Raw genomic sequence first — 24,259 nt, 5'->3', positions numbered from 1 at the left:
TGATCGATCCCTTATCCTGAGACTGTGCTCCCATATTCTAGATTCCCCAACTAGGGGAAACAACCTCTCAGTGTCTACCTATCAAGTCCCTTTAGGATATTGTATGTTACAATGAGATCACCTCTCATTCTTCTAAACTCCAGAGAATATAGGCTCAATTTACTCAGCCTGTCATCATAGGACAACCCTGTCATACCAGGGACCAGTTTAGTGAACCTTCATTGTACCGCCTCAATGCCAGTATATTGTCACGTTCAGGTGAGGAAGGGTCAAAGGGCTCCCCTCTTTTCCATCTCCTTGTTTGACCATAACAGATTTATTTCTTTTTTAAGTGGATATACTTTCCAATTCAGTGAGTGTTTAACTGTTTATGCACCATGATCATAAAAAGAGCCAATGGAACAGGTTTTCTTGAGTTTAACAAAGAAAGTGGTTAACTTTATTGTACTAAAAGCAATCTAAGTAAAAATAATAAAATACACTCCAACTTTTACACACGTGCATGCATACACACGTACAAATAGGTTACAGAGTGGGGAAGGATAGATTGTTCAAATTAGAGTCCAGAGAAATAAATGGCGTATTGAATGTGTGGAGGTTGGTGACTCGACTGGATTCAGATTGAATTCAGTGGTCCTGTGACTTTCCTTTGGTGGTCCTGAGGCTTCTGATTTGAAGATGTGGGCGCTGATTTGGTGGTCCTCTGAAAGACAGCAATGTTTTTCAATTCGTTCAAGGGAGATCTCTGTCTGTTCTTTCCGGAAATTTCTCTCCTCTCAGTAGTTCCCCATCAGGCTTAAGTAATTAAGCACAGTGAGCATTGATCGGTGAACAGACTAACACAATTAAACACAGATCTGTTAAACCACTGAACACTACAGTCTGCAGCAAGGAACTTGCCTCGGTGCTCACAGTCAGCAGACAGAGTTTGAAGCTTGCAAGGTTTGAGGAGTTATCTCCACCAGTTTAATATCCGGATTTCCAGCCAGTGGATTTAAAAAAATCATCATTCAATCTAGCATCTTTTCGTGACAATATCCTTCCTTAAATATGGAGACCAAAACTGTACACAGTATTCCAAGTGTGGTCTCACCAAAGCCCTATACAATTATAGCAAGACTTCCTTATTCCTATCCTCCAATCGCCTTGCAATAAAGGCCAACCTAATTGCCTTCCTAATTGCTTGCTGTACCTGCATACTGACTTTTTGTGTTCCTTGTACAAGTACCCCCAAGTCTCTCTGAATATACATTTAGAAATTTCACACCTTTTAAAAAATTCTGCTTTTCTGTTCTTGCTACCAAAGTGAATAACCTCACACTCTACTCCATCAGCCACCTTGTTGCCCATTCACTTAACCTGTCTATATTTCTTTGCAGCCTCTTTGTGTCCTCACAGCTTATATTCCCACCTAGCTTGTATAGTCATTAAACTTAGATACATTACTTGCAGTCTCTTCGGCCGAGTCATTAATATAGATTGTATATAGCTGAGGCCCCAGCATTGTTCCTTGTGGCATTCCACTAGTTATAGCCTGCCAACTTGAAAATGCCCCATTTATCCCTACTCTCTGTCCATTGGCACAGTGGCGCAGTAGTTAGCACTGCAGCCTCACAGCTCCAGCGACCCGGGTTCAATTCTGGGTACTGCCTGTGTGAAGTTTGCAAGTTCTCCCTGTGTCTGCGTGGGTTTTCTCCAGGTGCTCCGGTTTCCTTCCACAAGCCAAAAGACTTGCAGGTTGGTAGGTAAATTGGCCATTATAAATTGCCCCTAGTATAGGTAGGTGGTAGGGAAATATAGGGACAGGTGGGGATGTGGTAGGAATATGGGATTTGTGTAGGATTAGTATAAAATGGGTGGTTGATGGTCGGCACAGACTCGGTGGGCCGAAAGGCCTGTTTCAGTGCTGTATCTCTAAACTAAACTAATCAATCCTTTCTGCATGTTAATATATTATCCCCAATTCCTTGCACCCTTATCTTTTGTATTAGCCTTTTTGTGGCTCCTTATCAAATGCCTTTTGGAAATCCAAATATAATACATCGACTGCATCTCCTTTATCTACCCTACGATTTACATCCTCAAAAAACTCTTATTAAATTTGTGAAACATGATTTGCCTTTCATAAAACATTGTTGACTTTCTTTGATCATAGTATGATTTGGTGTGATATTATAGAGGGAGAAGTAGGTAGTTTTGTGATGGAAACCATATTGGATTACAAGTTCGGGACAGGGCTGAATAAGATGCTAGTGTTGTGAAAAGTCTAGTTTAGCCTGAAACAACAGCTGGAAGAGGGCTAGAGTGGATGACAATGGTATAGGGTATAGAATTTGTTGTGGGGCTGAATACGATGGCTTCAGTCTTCTCAATGTTTAGTTGTTGGAAGTACTTGTCATCTAAGATTGGATGTCAGACAAGCAGAGACAATGGAATGAAGGGGTTGAGAGAGAGATGGTGGGAGATGTAGAGCTGGGTGTCATTAGCATATGCATGGAAGATGTCTGAGGATGAGTGACAACATATTAATGAGGAAGAGGAGAAGGTCAAGAGTGAATCCTTGGGAGACCAGCCCCCACCCTCAAACCAGGGTAATGATGTAGGGGTAGGAAGAGAAACTATTGCTGCAGGTGTTCAGGCTATGATCAAATGGGTAAAAGCAGAATCAAGCGAGGTTTCACGATGGTGAACAATGGGTGAGAGTGTTGGAGAAGGCTAGTGTAGTTGACCATTTCCACAACTAGAAAGGATAATGCACCATGATTACAGTCACAGAAAATGTTTTTGTGACTTTGGTTATGGCTATTTCAATGCTGCAGGAAGGGCTGAAATCTGATTGGAGGGATTCAAACAGGGAGTTGTGTGAGAGATCGGCCCAGATCTGGGAGGCAATACAACTTTAAAGAACTTTGGAAAGGAAAGTGAGGTTAGAGTTGGGCAGTCGTTTTCAAGGACAGAGGGAATAAAGTGTGGGCTTTTTGAGGAGGTCGTGATGATGACTGTTTTGAAACGGAAGGCTAAAGTACTAGAAAAGGAGAAATCATTCAAAATGTCAATTAGTATGCAGGCCAGGAAGAGAATCTGGGTAATTGCCAGTTTAGTGAGAATAGGGTCAGGGAAGTAGGAGATGGATTCCATGGATGAGGTGATCTCAGATAGCACAATGGGGAAAGATGGCAGTGAAACAACAGAGTAATGGGAGATACGGGGCTGAAACTTAGCTTCATGGGAAAGAAGAAGTGGGTAAAGGAGCAGAGTTGACTGAATGGATAGTGTCTATCTTGGTGATAAAGAAATCTGTAGGTTCCTCTCACTTGTTTCTTGATGGGAAAGTGGTGACAACAGGGAAGATGAGTTTAAGAAGGCTGTTGGTGGTGGGGGAAAACAGCAAGATGTTGTCCATAATTTAATGTAATATGCAGTAATACAAGTGCATACTTATAACAAAATTGTATTTCAAAATGCCATTTTACATCTATAATAGTACCATTACATTGTCTCATGCCAACAAAATTAATTGTCTATCATTGTTCCTGTCTTATTTACCACATAGGGCGGCACAGTGGCGCAGTGGTTAGCACCGCAGCCTCACAGCTGCAGGGACCCGGGTTCGATTCCGGGTACTGCCTGTGTGGAGTTTGCAAGTTCTCCCTGTGTCTGCGTGGGTTTTCTCCGGGTGCTCCGGTTTCCTCCCACAAGCCAAAAGACTTGCAGGTTGATAGGTAAATTGGCCATTATAAATTGTCACTAGTATAGGTAGGTGGTAGGGAAATATAGGGACAGGTGGGGATGTTTGGTAGGAATATGGGATTAGTGTAGGATTAGGATAAATGGGTGGTTGATGTTCGGCACAGACTCGGTGGGCCGAAGGGCCTGTTTCAGTGCTGTATCTCTAATCTAATCTAATCATAGTCCACATTCCTATGAGGGATTTCTGTGCTATACCCCAGGACTTGAATACAGAACACTTCAAGTCCTAAGCATACTCTATTATGTTCCCATTCTTTGAATGACCAAGTAAACCATAGTTCTGTCTGCCTGTTTCCATGGTTCAACTGGATACTGAAGATCACATGGTCTTATTCAAAGAACACCCAGGAATTCTCCCAGTGATCTGCCCTGCCCTATGTTCCTTCCTCAACCAGTATCACTTTTTGTTGAAAACAAAATCAGCTTAGCTGGTCATTGATAGTGCTGCTAGTGGGAACTTATGTGCAAAAGCAACTACCACATTAAGCCTACATAGCAGTCCACACATGTCAAAGTAATTTATCACTTATGAAGTATTTTGAGATGTTTACAAGTGAAGACATAAGATGCTTCCTTCTCCTGCTCCTCCCGATAAGACGGAGATCAATTGTAGTGTTCTGTCACCATCTCCGCTAATTCCACAGGCACCAATGATCAACCTTGCTGGTCTTCATGGTTCAGGTCCAGTTTGGGCAATCTCTTTTTTTACTGAGCCATTGGTGAGTTTCTTTATCCTTGAAAGTTTCTGAGAGACACCCTACCATTTGTAATTTTAGTTTGAAGGTTTACTGATTAGTTGCTATTGCCAATTTAAAAAAAAAACAGCTGCCAATAGTCTCTGTCTAACAGTAATAAAATTGACTGATGCAGATGCCCTAAAGGATATAGCATAAGTGGTCAGTGTAAATGATCTATATTCAATCTTACATTTATAGTGGAATTCCAAATCTGAACTGACTGCAAAATAGACAGTGAGTAATGGAATCCGATATAGCTGGCATTCCTCAAATATAATTTCTATGTATAACTATGTGTAATGGTACAGGCTTGTACCTGCACTATAACTACTACAACCACGCCTATCTTTGGTATTATTGTTACAGATATATTTTATGCCTTACGAACAATTGAATTTCTTTGAAAAGGTGACTGAATTAGTGGACAGAAGAATGTCGATGGATATTATTTATATGGACTTCCTGAAGCCTTTTGATAAAGTCCCTCATAAGAGACTGTTAGCTAAAATTGAAGCTCATAGAATTGAAGGCACATTATTGACCTGGTTTGAAAATCAGCTGAGCGGCAGGAGACAGAAAGTACAATAATGGACAGGTACTATAATAGCAAAGTGTGACTAATGGTGTCCTGCAGGGAGTTTTTTTGGGACCTTAGCTATTCCTCATATTTAAACTGACTTAGATGTTAGGATAGAAAGCCATAGGTGGCATTGTAAGCAGAGTGGATGGAAGCATAATATTACTAAGAGATATTACTATATTAAGTGAATGCGTAAAACTGGCAAATAGATTTCAATATAGGCAAATGTGATATCATCCACTTTTGACCTAAAAAAGATAGAACAGAGTATGTTATAAATGATAAAAAGCTAGAAACAGTGGACATCCAAAGAGACTTGGGGATCCATGTACATAGTTAGATTAAATGTGATGAACAGGTACAAAGAATAATCAGAAAGTCTAATGGAATGTTGGCTTTTATATATAGAAGACCAGAATAGAAGTACAAGCTTAAAAAAAGCCCTATTTAGACCACACCTACAGCACTGTGTTCAGTTCTGGGCACCACACTTTAGGAAGGGTATATTGGCCTTGGAGGGAGTGCAATTTAGATTTGCTAGAATGACACTTGGACTCCAAGGGTTAAATTATGAGGAGATTGACAGATTTTTGGATCAAGATCAGCACAATAATGGGATTCAGAATCCGCATACCTTACTTCCTGAAAAGAAAATAATTGCAGTTAAATTGTATTGTTCTTCTTGATACATCCCAAGCAATAGCTTCAAGTTTTAAATTGTTTGTACAAATTGCCAGCCAATGTGAGATTAAATTGTTTATCGGATAATGGTGTTTATATCATGACGACTTGGCATACCACAAACTGAAACACCAAGGTAGTTTTCCAGAAAGGTTTTTGATTTAGACTTGAGTTGTTGGACAAGATATCAAACTTTGCTAATGGTGGTGGGGGTAGCGGGGGGTGGGGGGGGGTCGGTGCTGTGGTGGAATCAGAATGGTTGTCTCTTCACCAAATCACCTGTCATTAAAAAAAGTGTAAATGAAGAGCAATGGAGTTGTCCACAATCTTTTGACTTTTGTCATGGAAAGTCATATAATGGTTTGTAGAAGGGGACAGAAAAGAATTGATTGAAAAATATTTTTTAACTTGTTTTCACTATGTCTGACTTTTTAATTTTAACCCAAATGCCAATATCTGATAAAGGTCCTTATATTTACATAACAAATGACCTTCTCGTGCTGCCTTGAACAAAGAATTTTGATTGCCATTGTAAACTTAATTGAGTATTGCTTTCTAAGTTTTGTTTTCTTCCTACAGAGCTCATCAGCCAAGGAAACATATTGTGGAGGAAGGAGTGATGGATTGCAGATGGAAAGTACAACCCCTGTACAACGTCTGGATCTGTTTCTCGGGCAATTCCGAAATGTCTTGTTAACTTCAGTTGCAGTTTTCACTCAAGGGAAAGTAACTGTTGCAAATCTGGGAACTGCTGATGGCCGTATTATGCAGGTAGGCCTTGAATTGTGTTACTATTATTACCATTGCACTATTCTTCTACCCAACCCTCCCCAAGCCCCACCCTGAGTTTCTCAATGAGATATCCCCCTCCTTTCCTCCCTCAATCTCTGCATTCAAATTCCATACATTTAAGCACAAGAAAAACTCTGTTGTTACATATCTTACATTGTACCAGATTCCACTCTCCTACTGTCCCTGCCCTGGATGATCTTACATTGGCTCCCGATCCCCAAATTTCCAATTTAAAATTCTCATCATTGTGTTTAAACCCCGACATGGCCTTGTCCCTTCCTACCTCTCTCACTTCTTCCAACCCTTCAACCAGCTCCAAAATCTCTATTACCCTGAATCTAGCCTTTGCTGCATTCCCTTGCCCCTCCCCTCTATCTCCTCCTTTTGCCCCACTATTGGTAGCTGTACTTTCAGCTATCTAGGCTTCATGCTCTGGAATTCCTTCCCCAAATCCCTCTGTCTCTTCAGCTTCATCCCCTTTTAAGACCTGCTTTAAAACCCACCTGGACCTTCCTTATCATTGTGTTACATCAAGTTTTTTTTATTCTTTTATGGGATAGGGACATTGTTGCCTGCCCCTAATTTCCCTTAACAACTGAGTGGCTTGCTAGGCCAATTCAGAGGGCAGTTAAGAGTCAACCCACATTGCTGTGGGTCTGGAGTCACCTGTAGGCCAGACCAGCAGCAGATGGGTTTGATGACAATCGATGATAATTTCATGGCACCATTATTGAGACTAACTTTCAATTCCAGATTTATATTAATTAATTTTATTAATTAAATGAATTTAAATTCCACCAGCTGCCATGGTGGGATTTGAACCCATGTCCCCAGGGTATTAGTCTGGGTCTCTGGATTACTAGTTCGGTGACATTACTACTTTGGAATTCTCTACCCCACAGGGTTGTGGATGCTCCATCGTTGAATACATTTAAGGCTGGGATAGATTAATTTTTGGTCTCGCAGGGAATCAAGGGATATGGAGAGCAGGCAGGAAAGTGGAATTGAAGCCCAAGATCAGCCATGATCATATTGAATGGCAGAGCAGGCTCGATGGACCATATGGTCTACTTCTGCTTCTATTTCTTGTGTTCTTGTGAGATGCTGTCGAAGAAGTCTTGGCAAGTTGCTGCAGTGCATCTTCTATCCATGGTGCGCTGGTGGTGGTGGGAGTGAATGTTTGTTTAAGGTAGTGTAAGGGTGTCAATCAAGCTAGTGGTTTTGTCCTAGATAGTGGCAAGTTTCTCAGTTATTTTTTGGAGCTGTTTTCATCCAGGAGAGTATTCCATCGCACTCCTGACTTGTGTCTTGTAGATGGTGAACAGGTGTTGGGGAGTCAGGCTGTGAGTTACTCACGGCAGAATTCCCAGCATTTGACCCACTCTTGTAGCCACAGTGTTTATGTGGCTCATCTAGTTAAGGCTAATGGAGTGGCAGCCAAGGATAGGGAAAAGAAGAAGGGGGAGACCAAGAAGAAGACGGAGAGATGACATAATATCATACCTAGGAACCAAAAGGGCAAGAACAGCAAGGGATAGAGATAAATAGAAAAGGCATGAGGAGGGTTACATCCTACAGTGGATGAATATAGCCTAAATGATGACGAATGATGGTCCAGTTAAGTTTCTGGTCAATAGTGACCCCCCAGGATATTGATGGTGGGGGATTCAGCAATGTTAATCCAGTTGAGTGTCAAGGGGAGATGCTTAGACTCTCTCTTGTTGGAGATCGTCCTTACCCGGCACTTCAGTGGTAAATAACATTTGCTCCACACATCAGCCCAAGCCTGAATGTTGTCCAGGACTTCCTGCATGTGGCCACAGACTGCCTCAATATCTGAGGGGCTGTGAATAGAACTGAACACAATGCAGTCATCAGTGAACATCCACACTTCTGACCTTATGATGGAGGGAAAGTCATTGATGAAGCAGCTGAATGTGGTTGAGTCAGGACATTTACCCAATCAAACCCTTTCAGAAGTTTAAATACATCTATTAGTTCACCTGCTCAACCTTCTCTTTTGCAGAGAAAAGAGCCCCAGCCTGGTCAGCCTTTCCTGTTAAGTATATCCTCTTAGTTTAAGTATCATCTTTGTTAATCTTTTTTGCACCTTTTCTAATGCCTCTATATCCATTTATATCACCTGCTTTGGTTCATCCATTTGTGGCTGTTTTCTTCCACGTTAAAGGCATAAGAATTTGTAGTAATAGCAAAGGAATAACAGGAAGCATACAGGTTAAGGTCAAATCTAATGCAGCTTTGGGCCAAGGGGAAAAAAAATCAGTCAGGTCAAATTTGTCTGATTTAGCTATCAACTAATGTTGCATTTAGAAGCTTGGTGCTGATTTTCAAGATGAAACTTGTTTTTCCTACATGACAAAAAATCTATGGCTTTCATTCTATAATCTAGCCAGAGCATTTTAACAGGTATTGAACTTCATACCTTAGAATATCTGCACAAGGTCAGCCAAACCTTGAAACAGGAAGCTTGCAGTGATAAATAGCCATTAAGATGGGCTTTGTGTGATCATTGATTGCTAAAATCGCTTTTCTATAAATGTATTTTCAAGAAAACTACAGGAAATAATTATTAAACTTATTTTATAATTTACATTTTCCTGGTCTGTTATGAACAGGTAGCTTTATGGTCTGTATGAAATTTCCAGTTTTGCTACAGAGTAACAGTATTTGTGGTTGTTGAGGGTGAAGGGTGTGTCATATTATGCCGACATGAACTGTTTTCTTTTTTTTAAAAAAAACCCAGATGTACAATTACCAATGTCCTTCAAAATGTGGATTATTTATGTCACTGATTGTTGTAGTTGTATAAAAATGGCAAATTTTGAAGTGCCCTGAGAAGTTATATTACACGTTAGAGTGTGAAGATTAAATTGTGATTCCGCGCCCCCCTCCCAACCCCCTTTTTTGCCTTCCTACTCTATTGGTGCCAATATGCTAAATAAGGTCATTAACAACCATGATCCTTTTTTCTAACACAAATTTCCCATGAAAAAATTTATTTACATGGCTTCTATTGTTCATCCTACATAATATTTACAGCACAGAAACAGGCAATTTGGCCTAACATGTCTATGTGTTCTCCAACTTTCATTCATCTCACCCTATCAATATGTATTAAACATATTGGCTCAGATTTCACAGTCAGCAGCGAAGCAAGGGTGCTTGCTACTGACCTCAGAGGAAGCTGCCCACAAATAAAAACAGAAAATGCTGGAAACACTCAGCAGGTCTGGCAGCACCTGCAGAGAGAGAAAAACATAGTTAACGTTTCAGTTCGATGACGGGTTGAATTTTACCAGCCCCCCACATCGGGGGTGAGCCCGGAAAATACTTCCAGGAGCGGCCTGCCGCGAACCTCAATGCCGGGAAGGCCCCACCCCAGATTACCGGCAGAGGCGAGGCCGCGTGGTGCCCCCACCACCCGGCCCACCCTGGCTGCTCAGCGACGGAAACATAAATTACATACTTAAATAAAAGTTAATTAATGAAGATTGTTATGACCCACCGCTCCTGTCAAAGCCCCCAATCAAAACATACGATTCTGATTGTGGTGGGACCAATGCACTGTTAATTCAATCCCGTTGAATAGATCCATAGATCGGCTAATATATCATTTAAAAACTTTCCAAATTAAAGAAAGACCCATCAAATTGTACCATCTATTAACCCCCGAATGAGGCTATGCAAACCAGGTGTCTTTAAATCAACAAATTAACTCTTTAATTAAAAGAACTAAATTCTTAAATACTATGAAGATATAAACAACATTTAAAGTAGAAAAAATTAGAGTCCTTGCAAATTTACAGTCCGAGGTTGCTTGAAGTCCTCACAATCGTCCAATGCGGGAAAAAAGGTTTTTCCACAGTAGAACAGTCCGTAGTCTAACTTCAGTAGGTGATGCTTTCCTTCTCCAGCGAATTTCAACCAGTAACAACTTGCAAACACTTTCAATGGAATCAATCTGACTTTAGAGTTTTTTAAAGGATGAAAGATTGTCACAGTCTAACTTCCCTTTCTTCAATTTAAATTACCAGAGATCTCTGTCTTGCTTGATGCTTTTAGAATTTTGAGAGATAATAATAAACAGGCCAAAGTCCTATTCCTTCATTTTAAATGGTAGAGAGCTCTTTTCAGGTGTGCTCATCACAGCTATGTCCTCTTTGTCTTCTGTCTGTGTGTTCAAACTGTCTTACTAACTGCCAGTTCAAACACAATTTGTTACAATTCAAACATCAGGCTCACTCCCAGTGGCTATTTCCATGGTATCGAGAATGCACCCTTTGAATCCAAGTCTCCAAATGGCTGTTTCTAAGGCAACGAAAATGCACCTTCCTATAACTCCTAACGCTTGCCGGCTCTAAAAGCAATACTGATCCCTTGCAAGCCTTAAAGGCAAACCATATTCCAAAAAAAAACTACAGGACCATGACAATATTAATTTACCTTTTCACGATGGCATCCCGCGCTAATATTCCGCCCGGTTGCCGTAAGTCCCACGCCTTCAGATCTCCTTTCGAAGATCCAAGGTCGTAACACTGGTGGGGAGGGGAGAGGAGTGAAATTTTCAGGGAGGGGACAGCAATGAAAACTGTTACTATTGGCTGAGTGGATGGTGGGAAGGGGTTGAAGGGCAAAGCTAATGAAGTTTGGCGGGGCTAAGTTCGGGATGGGAACAAATTTTATTTCAGTGGGGGAAAGGCAACAAATGAAGTGTTTAGCCATTGGAGGGGATGGTGAGAGAGGGCCTTCTATCTTTTATTAAATTTAGAAATGGAAATGTTACATCCATGTCACTTTGAAAATTAAAATTATCAGTAAGTTCTTGAAGCCCTTTAAAAATGGCACCAGCACCTGCGTGATGATGCCAGACGCTGCCGCGGGGGCCGGACCGCCTGCCCCCTCTACGTCATCGGGGGCGGATGTTTCGCCTCCTCTTCATTAATGAGCCGCCATGCGAAGTATCGCGGCAGCTCTGTGGCGCATGTCTTGAGAATGGCAGCGAGCTATAAAAATTCAGCCCAACCTTTCATCAGAACTCCGATCTCGGTAGTGTGGATTTCCCCTATTCAATGTCAGTTTGAATCTGGCACCAAGTCAAGAGGATCTCTAAGCATCCAGCAACAGTGATTCACCAAGCAGGGTAAGCAACCAATGACATCGAAGTATTCTACCAGACAGCAAATTAGGAAGTAAAATCCACTGGAATTTTCATATTTAATGAAAATTTTACACAGAACAAAATAGATGATTGGGATTTACACATGGGATTAAGGTAGAAGCTGAAATATCATAAGAAAACTGTCTATTTTATCCGAATGTAGAAATTTGACATACCACAAATATAAAATTAGTTTTTTAGGGACAGTGAGGCTGTTCAGCAGTAATTATGAACCTAGTACAGGGTTAAAAACCCAGTTACACCTTGTTCAACAAGGTGTGACTTTTTCAAGGGTTTTTACGGTGAGGCTAATAGCGTGAAAGGGCAAATTCTTATCAGTTCAGTGATTTCTAATTGATTGCAGCCTGCAGGGACTTTCAGCAGTGCGCCCTATGGAAAAACACAGAATCACTGACAGCAACTTCTGGATTTCATCATTTATCTGCACATGTGCCAACTCCAGAAACTGCTGTCAGTTTCATATTTATTTATTTATTTAGAGATACAGCACTGAAACAGGCCCTTTGGCCCACAAAGTCTGTGCCGATCATCAGCCACCCATTTATACTAATCCTACATTAATCCCTTATTCCTACCACATCCCCACCTTCCCTCAATTCCCCTACCACCTCCCTATACTAGGGACAATTTACAATGGCCAATTTACCTATCAACCTGCAAGTCTTTGGCTATGGGAGGAAACCGGAGCACCCGGCGGAAACCCGCGCGGTCACAGGGAGAACTTGCAAACTCTGCACAGGCAGTACCCAGAATCAAACCCGGGTTGCTGGAGCTGTGAAGCTGCCGTGCTAACCACTGCGCCGCCCAGAGGAGGAATGACACTGACAGTTTCGCCACCATTACTACCGCAAAATCTGGGCCATTAAAATAATGCTTTTTGTTTTAGTGCTTGCCTTAGAATCACAGCTGACAGTTTTATGTTTGGTTTCTTAACTTTTTTTTAAGCAATTCTAGAATTTTCATTTAGAGGTCAACACCAAAGCAATGACGAGGTAAGTGGTTAGGAGGAAGTTGGAATGGATTAACTTTTTATCTTAAGTAAGCAATGTCAAAATGTTGGCTTTGTTCATAAGTGTTCATAACTATATGCTTAATATTGTCTTGTTTGTTGTGTGCCTATGTTGGGTGGGCAAGGTGAATGTCATGTATGGCTAGATGGTTTGATATATTTAAATTAACTGTAGGGATTTAAGAATACCAATTCTCTTTATAACACTAAAACTAAAGCAAAATACTGGGGATGCTGGAACCACACCATCATTTTTTTCATACAGCAGGTACCGGTGCTGATTCTGCTGCAGCCATTTATAGCTCCTCCAGACCCATCTTTTGTTTCTTTACTTGTTCCATTACCAACCCATTTCCCTTGCCCCATCATTCATTTTGTCACGTAATCTTTCCTGCCTCTGTACTTGCTTAAAACATGTTACATCTCTAACTTTTGCTAGTTCTGATGAGAGATCAACTGCCTGAAACATTAACTTTGTTTCTGTTTCCACAGCTGAGGCCTGACCAGGCTATTTCCTGCATTTTTTGTTTTTGTCTTCCTTTTCTAATACTGTCCATGTATGCCAACTTCTGATCTGTAACGCTTTCATTAAGGTTTCCTGTTTTATGAAAGAATGCATGTTCAATGTAATCTTTTTGTATGATTCACAAAACCTCCTATCGTATAGTGAGATTCTGAATCCTCCACCTTGTAGTTATTTCTCTGGAACTGAATCATCCTTTTTCCATTGGCACAAGCGTCACCTGCAATTCTTTGAACCTACCTGTATTTTTCCATTTAGTTTCTCTTTAGTTCACAACCTATAATACAGTAAGCCTGGTAGCTTGCAGTAATTATTTCTCCAAAATTCAAAGCAGCAGGCACTGTAAGAATTAAGACTGCCCGAGTAATAATAAAGAACTCAAAAAGAGACAAGGCTATATGACTAAGTAATGCGTCAGAAAGAAATCTAAATTGATGAAGTAATACAATGAAAGGAGATAAAGGTTGGTGGCAAGGGGTAGTCAAGGCAGAAGGATTTATCTGAAGGACTGGAAACAAGTTTCCATGGTGGCACAGCACAGTGGTACCATAATGTACCACAAGATAGTGATGGGAATTAGGTTATTCCCTACAATAATCCTGTGCAATCAAGTTTAGTCACCACCAAGTTATCAGAAGCAAATTCTGAATAGAAATGGGGCACTTTCCCTCAGAGGACGGGCCAACTTATACAAAGCACACGCAGACAGTTCTGAGCAGCAGGGAGAGGACTCTGCAAGGCATTGCAAGACATTGCAAGGCAAAGGAGGAAGAATGAGGAAAAGAAAATCTTCCCTTTTTGAATTTTCAATTTAACATCATGCTACAATTTTGCTATTGTTTTGACACTCTTTTATCCTTAACATATTTGCGTATTGCCTAACAAGAATTAACTTTGTTGTGATATTCTATGTTATATTTTGCAGTGTTGGTATTGCAAGTTTTTATGTTAAGGCATTGGATGTTTTTCCTATCCCCTGACTTTTCAAGCACCAGAATCTCAGATAACAGGAACTGGACCAGTTGCAAACTTGGGCTAATTTACCTTTATAAGAGAATTATCTGTCATACCTTGTTTTATTTTTAGAAAGAAAAGTACACACACAGTGCTATATAGAGTGTGCTACGTGAGTGATTATTGAATGTTATTGGAATACAATGGAGCTCGTGTTTCTGTTGTGATGTGTGACCAATTTAATGGGCATTTGCAGATCAAGCAGTATGTTAGCAGAGCTATGACATAATGCAGTGCCTTCAGTGAGGGTGACTATGAGACAAAAGCATCACATTGCATGAGGATTGGGGTGAGTGTCAACAGTGGATGGATAAATGGGCAGGTGATGAAGGTGAAGTGCATAGAATGTGAATGCTGAGTTCTCCTGAAAGTTGAGTGGGTGTGAGGAATGTGATGGAGAACAATTAGTGAGACAGAATGAGGACGAGGGGAGCTTAAAGCACAGGATGTGCTTTAAGAACCAGCAAATGTACTCATTAAACTGCTTCCCACGTTCCATCATGACCTGGGCACAATGCTCCTGCTGCTCACCTCCTCAGCCACTTCCACTGTGCCTTCTTGGTGAGAGCAGCAGGTTTCTTCCTCCCATTGCTGGGGAATGTATGTCCCTCCTCCTTCTCCTGGCTGCACCCAGCAGTAATTCCAGCGAGGTGTCATTAAATTTTGGTGCTGCTTTTGTTCTGTGTCCACCATCAATCCTGAACAACTCCAATTTCCATGTGTGCACTGTCCTTTTAAATACAGCTGAGGCTGTGTCATGCAGGTGCACTTCATACCTGCTGCACAACTTGGAGACACAACAACCCGAAGACAAAATTGGTTGGTATATTTCTGTTGCAATCAGATTCTCACCTGCTTAATTGACTTCCAGGTTTCCCCCACGCAATTCCTCCCCCGCCGGCTAGCAAGTGCCATCATATTCCTATCAGGGCCTTTAACTCTGGTTGGGTGGATGGCAGACTGAGTTAGGGACATATCAGCTGCAGCATAAAACAGACCCACGGTATTTTAATGCCCAAGCCTCATTAACGTGCTGCCAGTTGGCTTCCCGCCCAGAAGTGGGTGGAAGCAGCTGCTAGCCTGCAGCAAATTGGTGGATGGCCACCTGCTGGCATGCAGGTAGGTGTCAGGATGATCCTGCGGGAGGGAAGCGGGGGTGACTGGAGCACATGTAGCCTAAATTGACCTGGGTGCCCAAGAAGAGCAGTCCTGTTTCCCCTGGCCCCACAAGGAAAGTAAAAAATAAACTTACTTTGAATGGCCTCTTCTGGTCCCAGATCCTCTTCTCATTTGACTTTACCTTAGCTGGAAAACTATAGTGGCTTCCCCGCATAGGGGCCCATCAAGAAGGTTGAGTCAATTATTTATGAAGTTGACTAAAATCTGAAAAATACAATTAAGGCAGGACTCTCTAATGTTTAATAGATCTGAACACCTCTTCTTCCATGGAGTGATTGATATTTTAATAAAAAGAACAATAGTCACTAATTCTTACAAAATAATGAAAGGAAAGGCTGCTCTGACAGCATAACTAATGCCATATGGGGTGATTTATTCTTGTAATTGCTAAAAACAAAAGTTACTAATCATTGGCCGAAAGAAAAGATCTTTGCAATAATGGTTCATTCATTTCTGATTGCAACATACAATATCTTAGCAAAATGTTGTGCCTTTTAAGTATATGATATATGGACAACAACAGAAACAACAACATGTATTCATATAGTGCCTTTAATGTAATAAACTCTATAGGAGTGTTATGCTGCAAAATTTGATCCCATGCCACTTTTGATATATTAGGCCAGATGACCAAAAGCTTGGTCAAAGAGGTGGATTTTAAAGAGCATCTTAAAGGAGGAAAGAGAGGAAGTGAGGCGGTGAGATCGAGAGAGGGAATTTCAGAACTTGGGGCCAAGACAGCTGAAAGCACAGCCACCAGTGATGAAGTGGTGAACCCTATTGTTTGTCATTTATATAAACGACATAGATGACTATGTGGGGGGTAGGATCAGTAAGTTCGCGGACGACACAAAGATTGGTCGAGTGGTTAACAGTGAGGTTGAGTGTCTTGGGTTATAGGAAGATATAGACGGGATGGTCAAATGGGCAGAAAAGTGGCAGATGGAATTTAACCCTGAAAAGTGTGAGGTGATACACTTTGGAAGGAGTAATGTGACATGGAAGTATTCAATGAATGGCCTGACACTGGGACGTTCCAAGGAACAAAGGGACCTTGGCGTGTTTGTCCAGAGATCTCTGAAGGCAGAAGGGCAGGTTAATAGGGTGGTGAAAAAGGCATATGGGACACTTGCCTTTATCAATCGAGGCATAGATTACAAAAGCAGAGAGGTCACGTTGAAGTTGTATAGAACTTTGGTAAAGCCACAGCTGGAGTACTGTGTGCAATTCTGGTCGCCACATTATAGGAAGGATGTGATTGCACTGGAGGTGCTGAGGCGATTCACCAGGATGTTACCTGGGATGGAACATTTAAGCTATGAATAGAGGTTGGATAGGCTTGGGTTGTTTTCGCTAGAGCAGAGAAGACTGAGGGGTGACCTGATCGAGGTGTACAAGATTATGAGGGGCATGGACATGTTGGATAGGGAGCAGCTGTTCCCCTTAGTTGAAGGGTCAGTTACGAGGGGTCACAAGTTTAAGGTGAGAGGCAGGAGGTTGAAGGGGGATTTGAGGAAGAACTCTTTTACCCAGAGGGTGGTGATGGTCTGGAATGCACTGCCTGGGAGGGTGTTAGAGATGGGTTGCCTCACATCCTTTAAAAAGTACCTGGTTGAGCACTTGGCACGTCATAACATTCAAGGCTGGCAAATGGGATTAGGTAGACAGGTCAGGTGTCTTTAATGCATCGGTGCAGACTCGATGGGCCAAAGGGCCTCTTCTGCACTGTATTATTCTGTGAAGTGATCAGAATTCCAGTGGCAGAGAGAAAATCTGCTCAAATACAACTAATAGAAATTTACTTTATCTAGACCCTTGTGTTGTGATAGAAAATAGTTTGCTCACTTCAAGTACTTTTCCCCCTACCTTTCAAATCTGTCGGCATCATCCCCTCCTCAGATAGCCTTTCCTTGACCCCACTATCCATGCAAATTACAACCCATCTCCAGCTTCCGTTTTCTCTCCAAAGTCCTTAAACATATTGTTGCCCCCCAAGTCAGTGCCCATCTTCCTCACAGCTCCATATTTGAACCTCTCTAACCAGGTTTCTGCCCCATCACAGTATTATAACAGCCCAGATCAGTCACAGACAAACTCCTATCTGAATGTGACCTTCTGTCCATCTCCTACTTCTTTCACCCAGCATTGGCAGCTGTATCTTCTTCAGCTGTCCCTCCCTAAACATCTCTGCCCCTCCACTTCTCTCTCCTTAAAACCTACTTCTTTGACTAAGCTTTTGGTAGCGCCTGCCCTTATGTTTCTTTTGGCTCGATGTCAATATTAGTCTGATTACCCTCCCATGAAACATCTTGGAACATTTTATTACGTTAAAGGTGCTATAAACTGCAAGTTGTTGAATGAAAACTTAAAATTGACTAATTAATGGATAATATAGTAAATAACTAAAAATCTCAATCATTTTTACACAAAATTTTAGGTCAATTTAATTGTGAATTTTAAACAGAACTGTGTTGGTTGCCTTCTGGAAAGAGTTCATTCGATCTCGATATTAACTTCTCCATGTGGGGCAGGAGAAGGCAACGTGACCCCAGTGATCCACCTTTTGTATGGAGAGGCGGGACACTTAACATATTTAAATCAGGCTCCTACAGTACATTTTAAAATTGACTGTTGCTGCATGGGTTTGCAGGGATCGGGAAACCTGGCAGTGCAAGGGAGCTGGCTCCATAAGGCCTTTTACAGCACTCCTTGTGGGCCAGTAGGCCCCCAGTCCTCATGGAAACTTTTGGCCTCCCCCAGCCCTGATTGCCAGCCTCCACCAGCCCCCAGCCCTCCCAATGCACCTTCTCTCCCCTGTCCACTGGCCAAGCTGTCCACTTGGCCGGCTGCCAAGGCAGGAAATGGAGCTAACAAATGTTAATGAGGTCCTGCTGTTAAGTTCAGCGGTGCTGGCCTTGCTGCGTACTTCAGCCTCACATTTCTGAGATAGAGGAGGCAGCAAGTGAAAAAAAATACTGCCTGTAAGTAGTTGTTAGTTTCAAGGACAGGCAGTGCTATTTGGTTTCAAGCAGGGGGAGGAGTTCTAGTCCAAGTTTTCCTCAAGCAGCATGGAGTTGGCAGGCTTGGCTCCCTGTTGGAAGGCTCCAGAAAAGGTTGCAGCCCAGGAGTAGGTAGGTTTCCTGTTAGTCGGGGTAGAGATCATCAGGGCTGGGGGTGGGGGGAGGGGGGGGGGCGGCGTTGGTAGCGTGTACAGCATGGTTTGGAGGGTTGGCGGTGATTGAGTCGGTGAGGCCAGAGATTGGGGCAAAGGTAGGGGCTCATGGGGTTCGGTGATCACTGGGAGGGACTTTGATCACAGGGGTGAGGGGGAAGATATAATTGTATGGAGTAGGAAACAGGTGTGCTTCTGTGTCCAGGGAAAGCACTCCTGGTCCTGCTGGACTACAAGCAGTGGTGGGAAAGTACTTAACCTCTTCCATGCAGCCGTCCTCATCTCCCTTTACCTGCCAGTTTCCGAAAGCCCAGGAAACCCGACTGGCCAACACTAAAGCTAGGAGAGAGATAAAACCTCGGACTTGCATGTCATTTGACATCATATTAATTTATGTTTACAGATTTAAATTAAAACAAATTACCAGAAGGGAATTACAGTAAAAGTGAGCACTAGAGCACAAACATGTTAGCAGAGTTAATATTGACTCACTTAGCAGTGAAAGAACAGGATGAGGACAGTGCATACCAGTTAGGGCAAGTCCAACTCCAGAGATCTGAGCACATAATCTAAGGTGACACTCCAGTGCAGTGTTGAGGGACGACTGCACTGTCTGAGGTGCTGTCTTTCGGCTGTGACATTAAACCGAAGCCCCATCTCTGTATCTAATGAACGTAAATGATTCCGTGGCACTATTTAAAGAATAGCAGGGAGCTTTCTAGTGATGTTTGTCCCTCAATAAACATCACTAAAACAGATTATCTGGTTTATGGAGCCCCGCGTGAAAATTGGCTGCCGTGCTTCTTGCATTCCAACAGTGACTACACATCAAGAAGTGCTTTGAGATGTCCTGAGGTCATGAAAAGCATGATATAAATGCAAGTTTTTTTCTTTTTTAACAAGAAATACACCCATTACTTTTTAATTAAAGGTTCTGAGGGATCATGGTTTCATTTGTGAAAATCATACAGCTTCAGAAGTTGGTCATTTGCAACATGTATATTAGCCACAAAATTCTGGTGGTGTTTTTCGCATTTCATGCTGAGTAATTATTAATCTTCAGTGACCAAAGGCAACTCTGGTCTGATGTATAAATATTAAGATGTATTGATTTAAACTAGTGTAATCCTGAAACTATACAGTCAGTTTGAAAAATGTTTCCAAAAGTTTTTAAGTACACATAAAACTTTTGAGGTTGTGCAACTTTGAAATGAAATGTTGAATCCTTTCTACATCCGTCTTGTAAATATAATAGAAATCGGAAATGTTGACTTTCAGAGAGGAGCTGGTCAGTTCTTATAAATGCAACTTTTTCTTCATCACATTGCTGAATCTTTGGTCTTTCCAGTAGTGAACATGCTTAATAGATTTTACAATCGTTTAACAGGTGAATGAATATCAGTTGTAAAATCTTGCCTTAACCAATGAATCAGCCAGTTGTAAAATCTTGCCTTAACCAATGAATCAGCCTTAAGATCATAAAATGTATGACTGGTAAACTTGTACATCTGGGTAGAGAGTCATTAATTCACTTTTGGGTGAAACACTTCTTTGTGTGATTCTGCCTTCCTTCATCAACATTCTCATTCCAGTAATCCATGATTCAAGATAAAATTAGTAAGCTTTTTGAAATGAATGTATAAATAAGAAGAATTCAAAGGATTTTCAGAAGATGCTTGTTAAGTTGTCTGCCAGGGTGATTTATGCAAACACTCAGGTGCATAAAATGGGCTGGACTTTCCCTCTTGGGACAGGCTGGGAGGCTGGGGGTTGGGGGGGAGGGTGTGGGGGGAGGGGGTTCAGGTACGTGAAATGGCGAGGGAAGGCTGGGAGTGGAGCACCTGTCGCCTTCCTGACACCATGGAATTTTACCGGGGAGGGGAGGTCGAGGACAGGCTTCCAGTCCAGAGGCTAATTGAGGCCCTTAAGTGGCCAATTAAGGGCCACTTAAGGGCCTCATGCCACCAAGGGGGCCATACACCACATAGGGAGGCTGCCCAGTAAAACCAGGAAGCCTCATTGCTTGCTCGTCAGTTGCAGTAGTGGGGGAGGGGGGGGTTGCTCCTCTTCAGACAACACTCAGAAATCTCCCACCACCCTTAAAAATTAAACCCCCGTCAGGGCCTGCTTGGATGCTCCCAGTGAGCCTGACCCCACTTACCTTCATTCCGGGGCCTCCTCCATGTTGGCTGCTCCTGGCCAGCTGCAGAACCAGCAGTGGCCACTGCTCCCAGTGGCATGGCTGGGACTGAAGAGCCACCAGCCTTTTGATTGGCCGGCAGCTGTTGGAGGTTGGGGCCTCCACCTTTTAAAGGGACCAGAGTCCTGACGGCAGGCAGTTAACTGCCTAATGGCCATGTAATCCCGCTGGGGCTCCCGAAAATGGCTGCAGCAGGGTTGCCCCTGGCTTTCCGGCCCACCGTCAGGGCCACCACTCTGACCATTAAATTCAGCCCTACAAGAGGAAATGTAGCAGCAGAGATAGAAAGGCAGTTTATGGCCAGGAACTGAAGGCTTATGGTTAATGGACATTGCTCAGATTTGTGAAAAATTGGAAGTCGTGTATCCAAAAGATTGGTGCTGGGTCCACTTTTGTGTTCTCTCTCTCCCTCTCTCTTTCTCCATGATTTCGACTTGGTCATAGGAAGAACAATGTAGAAATTTGCTAACTATACAAAGATGGGATGTTCAGCAAATAATGTTGAGAACTACAGAAGACATGAGAAGATTAGTGAAATGGGCAGATAGATAACAGTCCAATTTGATATAGACAAGAACACAAGAAATAGGAGCAGAAGTAGACCATATGGCCCATCGATCCTGCTCCGCCATTCAACACGATCATGGCTGATCTTGGGCTTCAATTCCACTTTCCGGCCTGCTCCCCATATTTCTTGATTCCCTGTGAGACCAAAAATCTATCTATCCCAGGCTTAAATATATTCAATAATGGAGCATCCACAACCCTCTGGGGTAGACAATTCCATAGATTCACAACCCTTTGAGTGTAGTAATTTCTTCTCATGTCATTCCTGAATGATTGACCCCTTAACCTGAGACTGTGTCCACATGTTCTAGATTCCCTGACCAGCGGGAACAATCTCTCAGCTTCTACCCTATCAAGCCCTTTCAGAATCTTGTATGTCTCAATTAATGTTGGCATGCTGAGTTTTGTCTCAGTACACTAGAGCTAGACTTTTTTTTTCATATCCATTGTGGGAGTTGCTGACAAAGCCAGCATTTATTGCCCATTTCTAATTGCCTGTAAGAAGGCAATGGTGAGCCACCTTCTTAGTAACTGAGTAGTTTGCTAGGCTATCTCAGAGGATAGTTAAGAGTCAACCACACTGCTGTGGATCTGGAGTCACACAGATGTGTGCATTTGCCCTGCAAATTTCTTCTCTTCAGATAATTGTCTAGTTCTCTTTTGAAGGCTTCAATTAAATCTGCCTGCACCACACTTTCAGGCAGAGCTTTCCAGATCCTAACTACTCGCTGCGTAAAAATGTTTTTCCTCATATCGCCTCTAGTTCTTTTGCCAATCACCATAAATCAGTGTCCTCTGGTTCTGGATATTTTCAACAACGGGAACAGTTTCTCCCTATCTACTCTGTCCAGACCCCTCATGATTTTGAACACCTCTATCAAATCTCCTCTTAATCTTCTCTTGTCCAAGGAGAACAGGCCAAGCTTCTCTAACCTATCCATGTAACTAAAGTTGGTCATTCCTGGAACCATTCTCGCGAATCTTTTCTGCATCCTCTCTAACGCCTTAGCATCCTTCCTAAAGTATGGTGCCCAGAATTGGACACAATGCTGCAGTTGAGGCTGAACCAGTATTTTATACAGGTTTATCATAACTTCCTTGTTTTTGTACTGTATGCCCCTATTTATAAAGCCCAGGATCCCATATGCTTTATTAACGGCTTTTCCAACCTGCCCTGCAACCTTCAGTGATTTGTGCACATATACCACCAGGTCCTTCTGCTCCTGCACTCCCTTTAGAATTGTACCCTTATATTTATATTGCCTGTCCTTGTTCTACCTACCAAAATTAATCACTTCACACTTTTCTGCATTAAATTACAACTGTCACTTGTCCGCCCATTCCACCAGCCTATGTCCTCTTGAAGTTTATCACTATCATCCTTACAGTTCACAATCCTTCCAAGATATAGTTATGAGGTGAGACATGAGAAACAAGGATCATTTGCAGAAAAGCAAAGAAGGCCATGATAAGATTTAAGAGCTTTTTCAAATTATCAAGGGTTTTGATAAGGTGATTAGGGAAAGATTACTTTCTCTAGTTGGGAAATTAGTATTGAGGGATCATCAATCTAAGATTATCATGAAAAGGAAAGCATGGGGGAAGAAGTTATGGGAAATGTTGAATCCTGGAACAGGAAGTAGTTAAGACAGAGGCATTGCATCTTTTAAGGGGAAAAAGGCTAAATAATTGAAGCAGATAAAGATACAGGGCTTTGCGGACAAGGCAAAGCAGTGGGATTCATTTTGACCTTAGCAAAGAGAAGGCACACGCACAAAGAGTTTTCTTCTAAGCTGTACACTTTTATGGCTGTATGGTTTCAGATGATTGATCACTGTCTCTTCCATGCAACTTGTGAAACTCTGGGTATCAAAAAACTAGAAATAGTCATGGAAAATGTTTCAGAAATCATATATGCTTTCTGTCTAAGAAGAAAGGCATGTAGATAGGTATGCGTATTGCATTGTTTGCGAAGAGGTAATTACAAGGGATTCTTAATCAAATAACAAAATGATAATGACTGGAAAAAAAACTCTTTGATTACAAAGGCTATAGATTAAGGCTCAAGAAACTATTTTTTAAAAATAGTCCATTTTAATTACTGTTACGGACAGGTGGGAAGTGGTGTGGGTGACTTCCACTTTTTACCTCTCAACTGACGTTTTAAGGGTCAAATAAATAGACAAATGACAGATTTTCCCAGAGATTAAAAAAAGAGATAATTATTACACAATAACCAGAAAATGTTCATGACTTCACCCACTCATGCATTCACACACAAACACACACTCACTGGAAAAGATAGAGAGTAGAGGGTAGCATGCAATTTGAGTCCAATTGTTGCAAAAGAGTTTGTTGCTTTAAAAAAAGCTGTAGAAGCTTTTTGGGAGGAAATCTTTCAGCGCTGCAAGCCTGAATGTTCATTGTCTTGCAAAGGATGAAGTGTTGCAAGCTGTTTGTAGTTAAGCCTCGATCTGAAGTCAATGGTGGAAATCTTGGTTCGTTTTTGCTGATGGGGAGTTCCAAAGTCACCTTGCAATTTCTCTGCTGCAGTAGTTAGAAGGTGTTGTCAACAGGGCTCCTGCTTAACTGGAACTGTCTTACAGCTGTACTGTCTGTAAAATACCTTCTCAAGTTGTTCTGCTTCTCTCTCCGGAAAGATACCTTCTAAGGTAGAAATATGTCAGGTCGGGGTTTTGGTCAGGTGACTAAGGCTCTCTCCCTGGGGTGATTCATACAATGTTCCAAGATATGTGAACCATTGTTACATGATGCAGTCTGAATGTAGTCCATTCTGCTAAACTGGTGCTAGTTTACATCTATCATTTTAGTCTTTGCTGCGGAGTCAGTCTGTC

The 24,259-nt window shown here is 42.0% G+C and overlaps 1 protein-coding gene across 9 annotated transcripts in view; it reads left to right on the top strand.

The window, feature by feature from the left end:
* The window catches only part of met (MET proto-oncogene, receptor tyrosine kinase), a 134,576-nt gene that overhangs the window by 64,002 nt on the left and 46,315 nt on the right, over positions 1-24,259 (top strand). For all 9 annotated transcript variants that reach the window (XM_068050537.1, XM_068050534.1, XM_068050540.1 and 6 more), the window contains one exon: positions 6,328-6,519. In XM_068050537.1, coding sequence (XP_067906638.1) covers positions 6,328-6,519 — 192 coding nt within the window. The remainder of the gene's footprint in view (positions 1-6,327; positions 6,520-24,259) is intronic.

This window comes from Heterodontus francisci, chromosome 18 (genome assembly GCF_036365525.1).
Source record: "Heterodontus francisci isolate sHetFra1 chromosome 18, sHetFra1.hap1, whole genome shotgun sequence".
Lineage (NCBI taxonomy): Eukaryota > Metazoa > Chordata > Chondrichthyes > Heterodontiformes > Heterodontidae > Heterodontus > Heterodontus francisci.
This window is presented reverse-complemented; position numbering and strand designations above follow the sequence as displayed.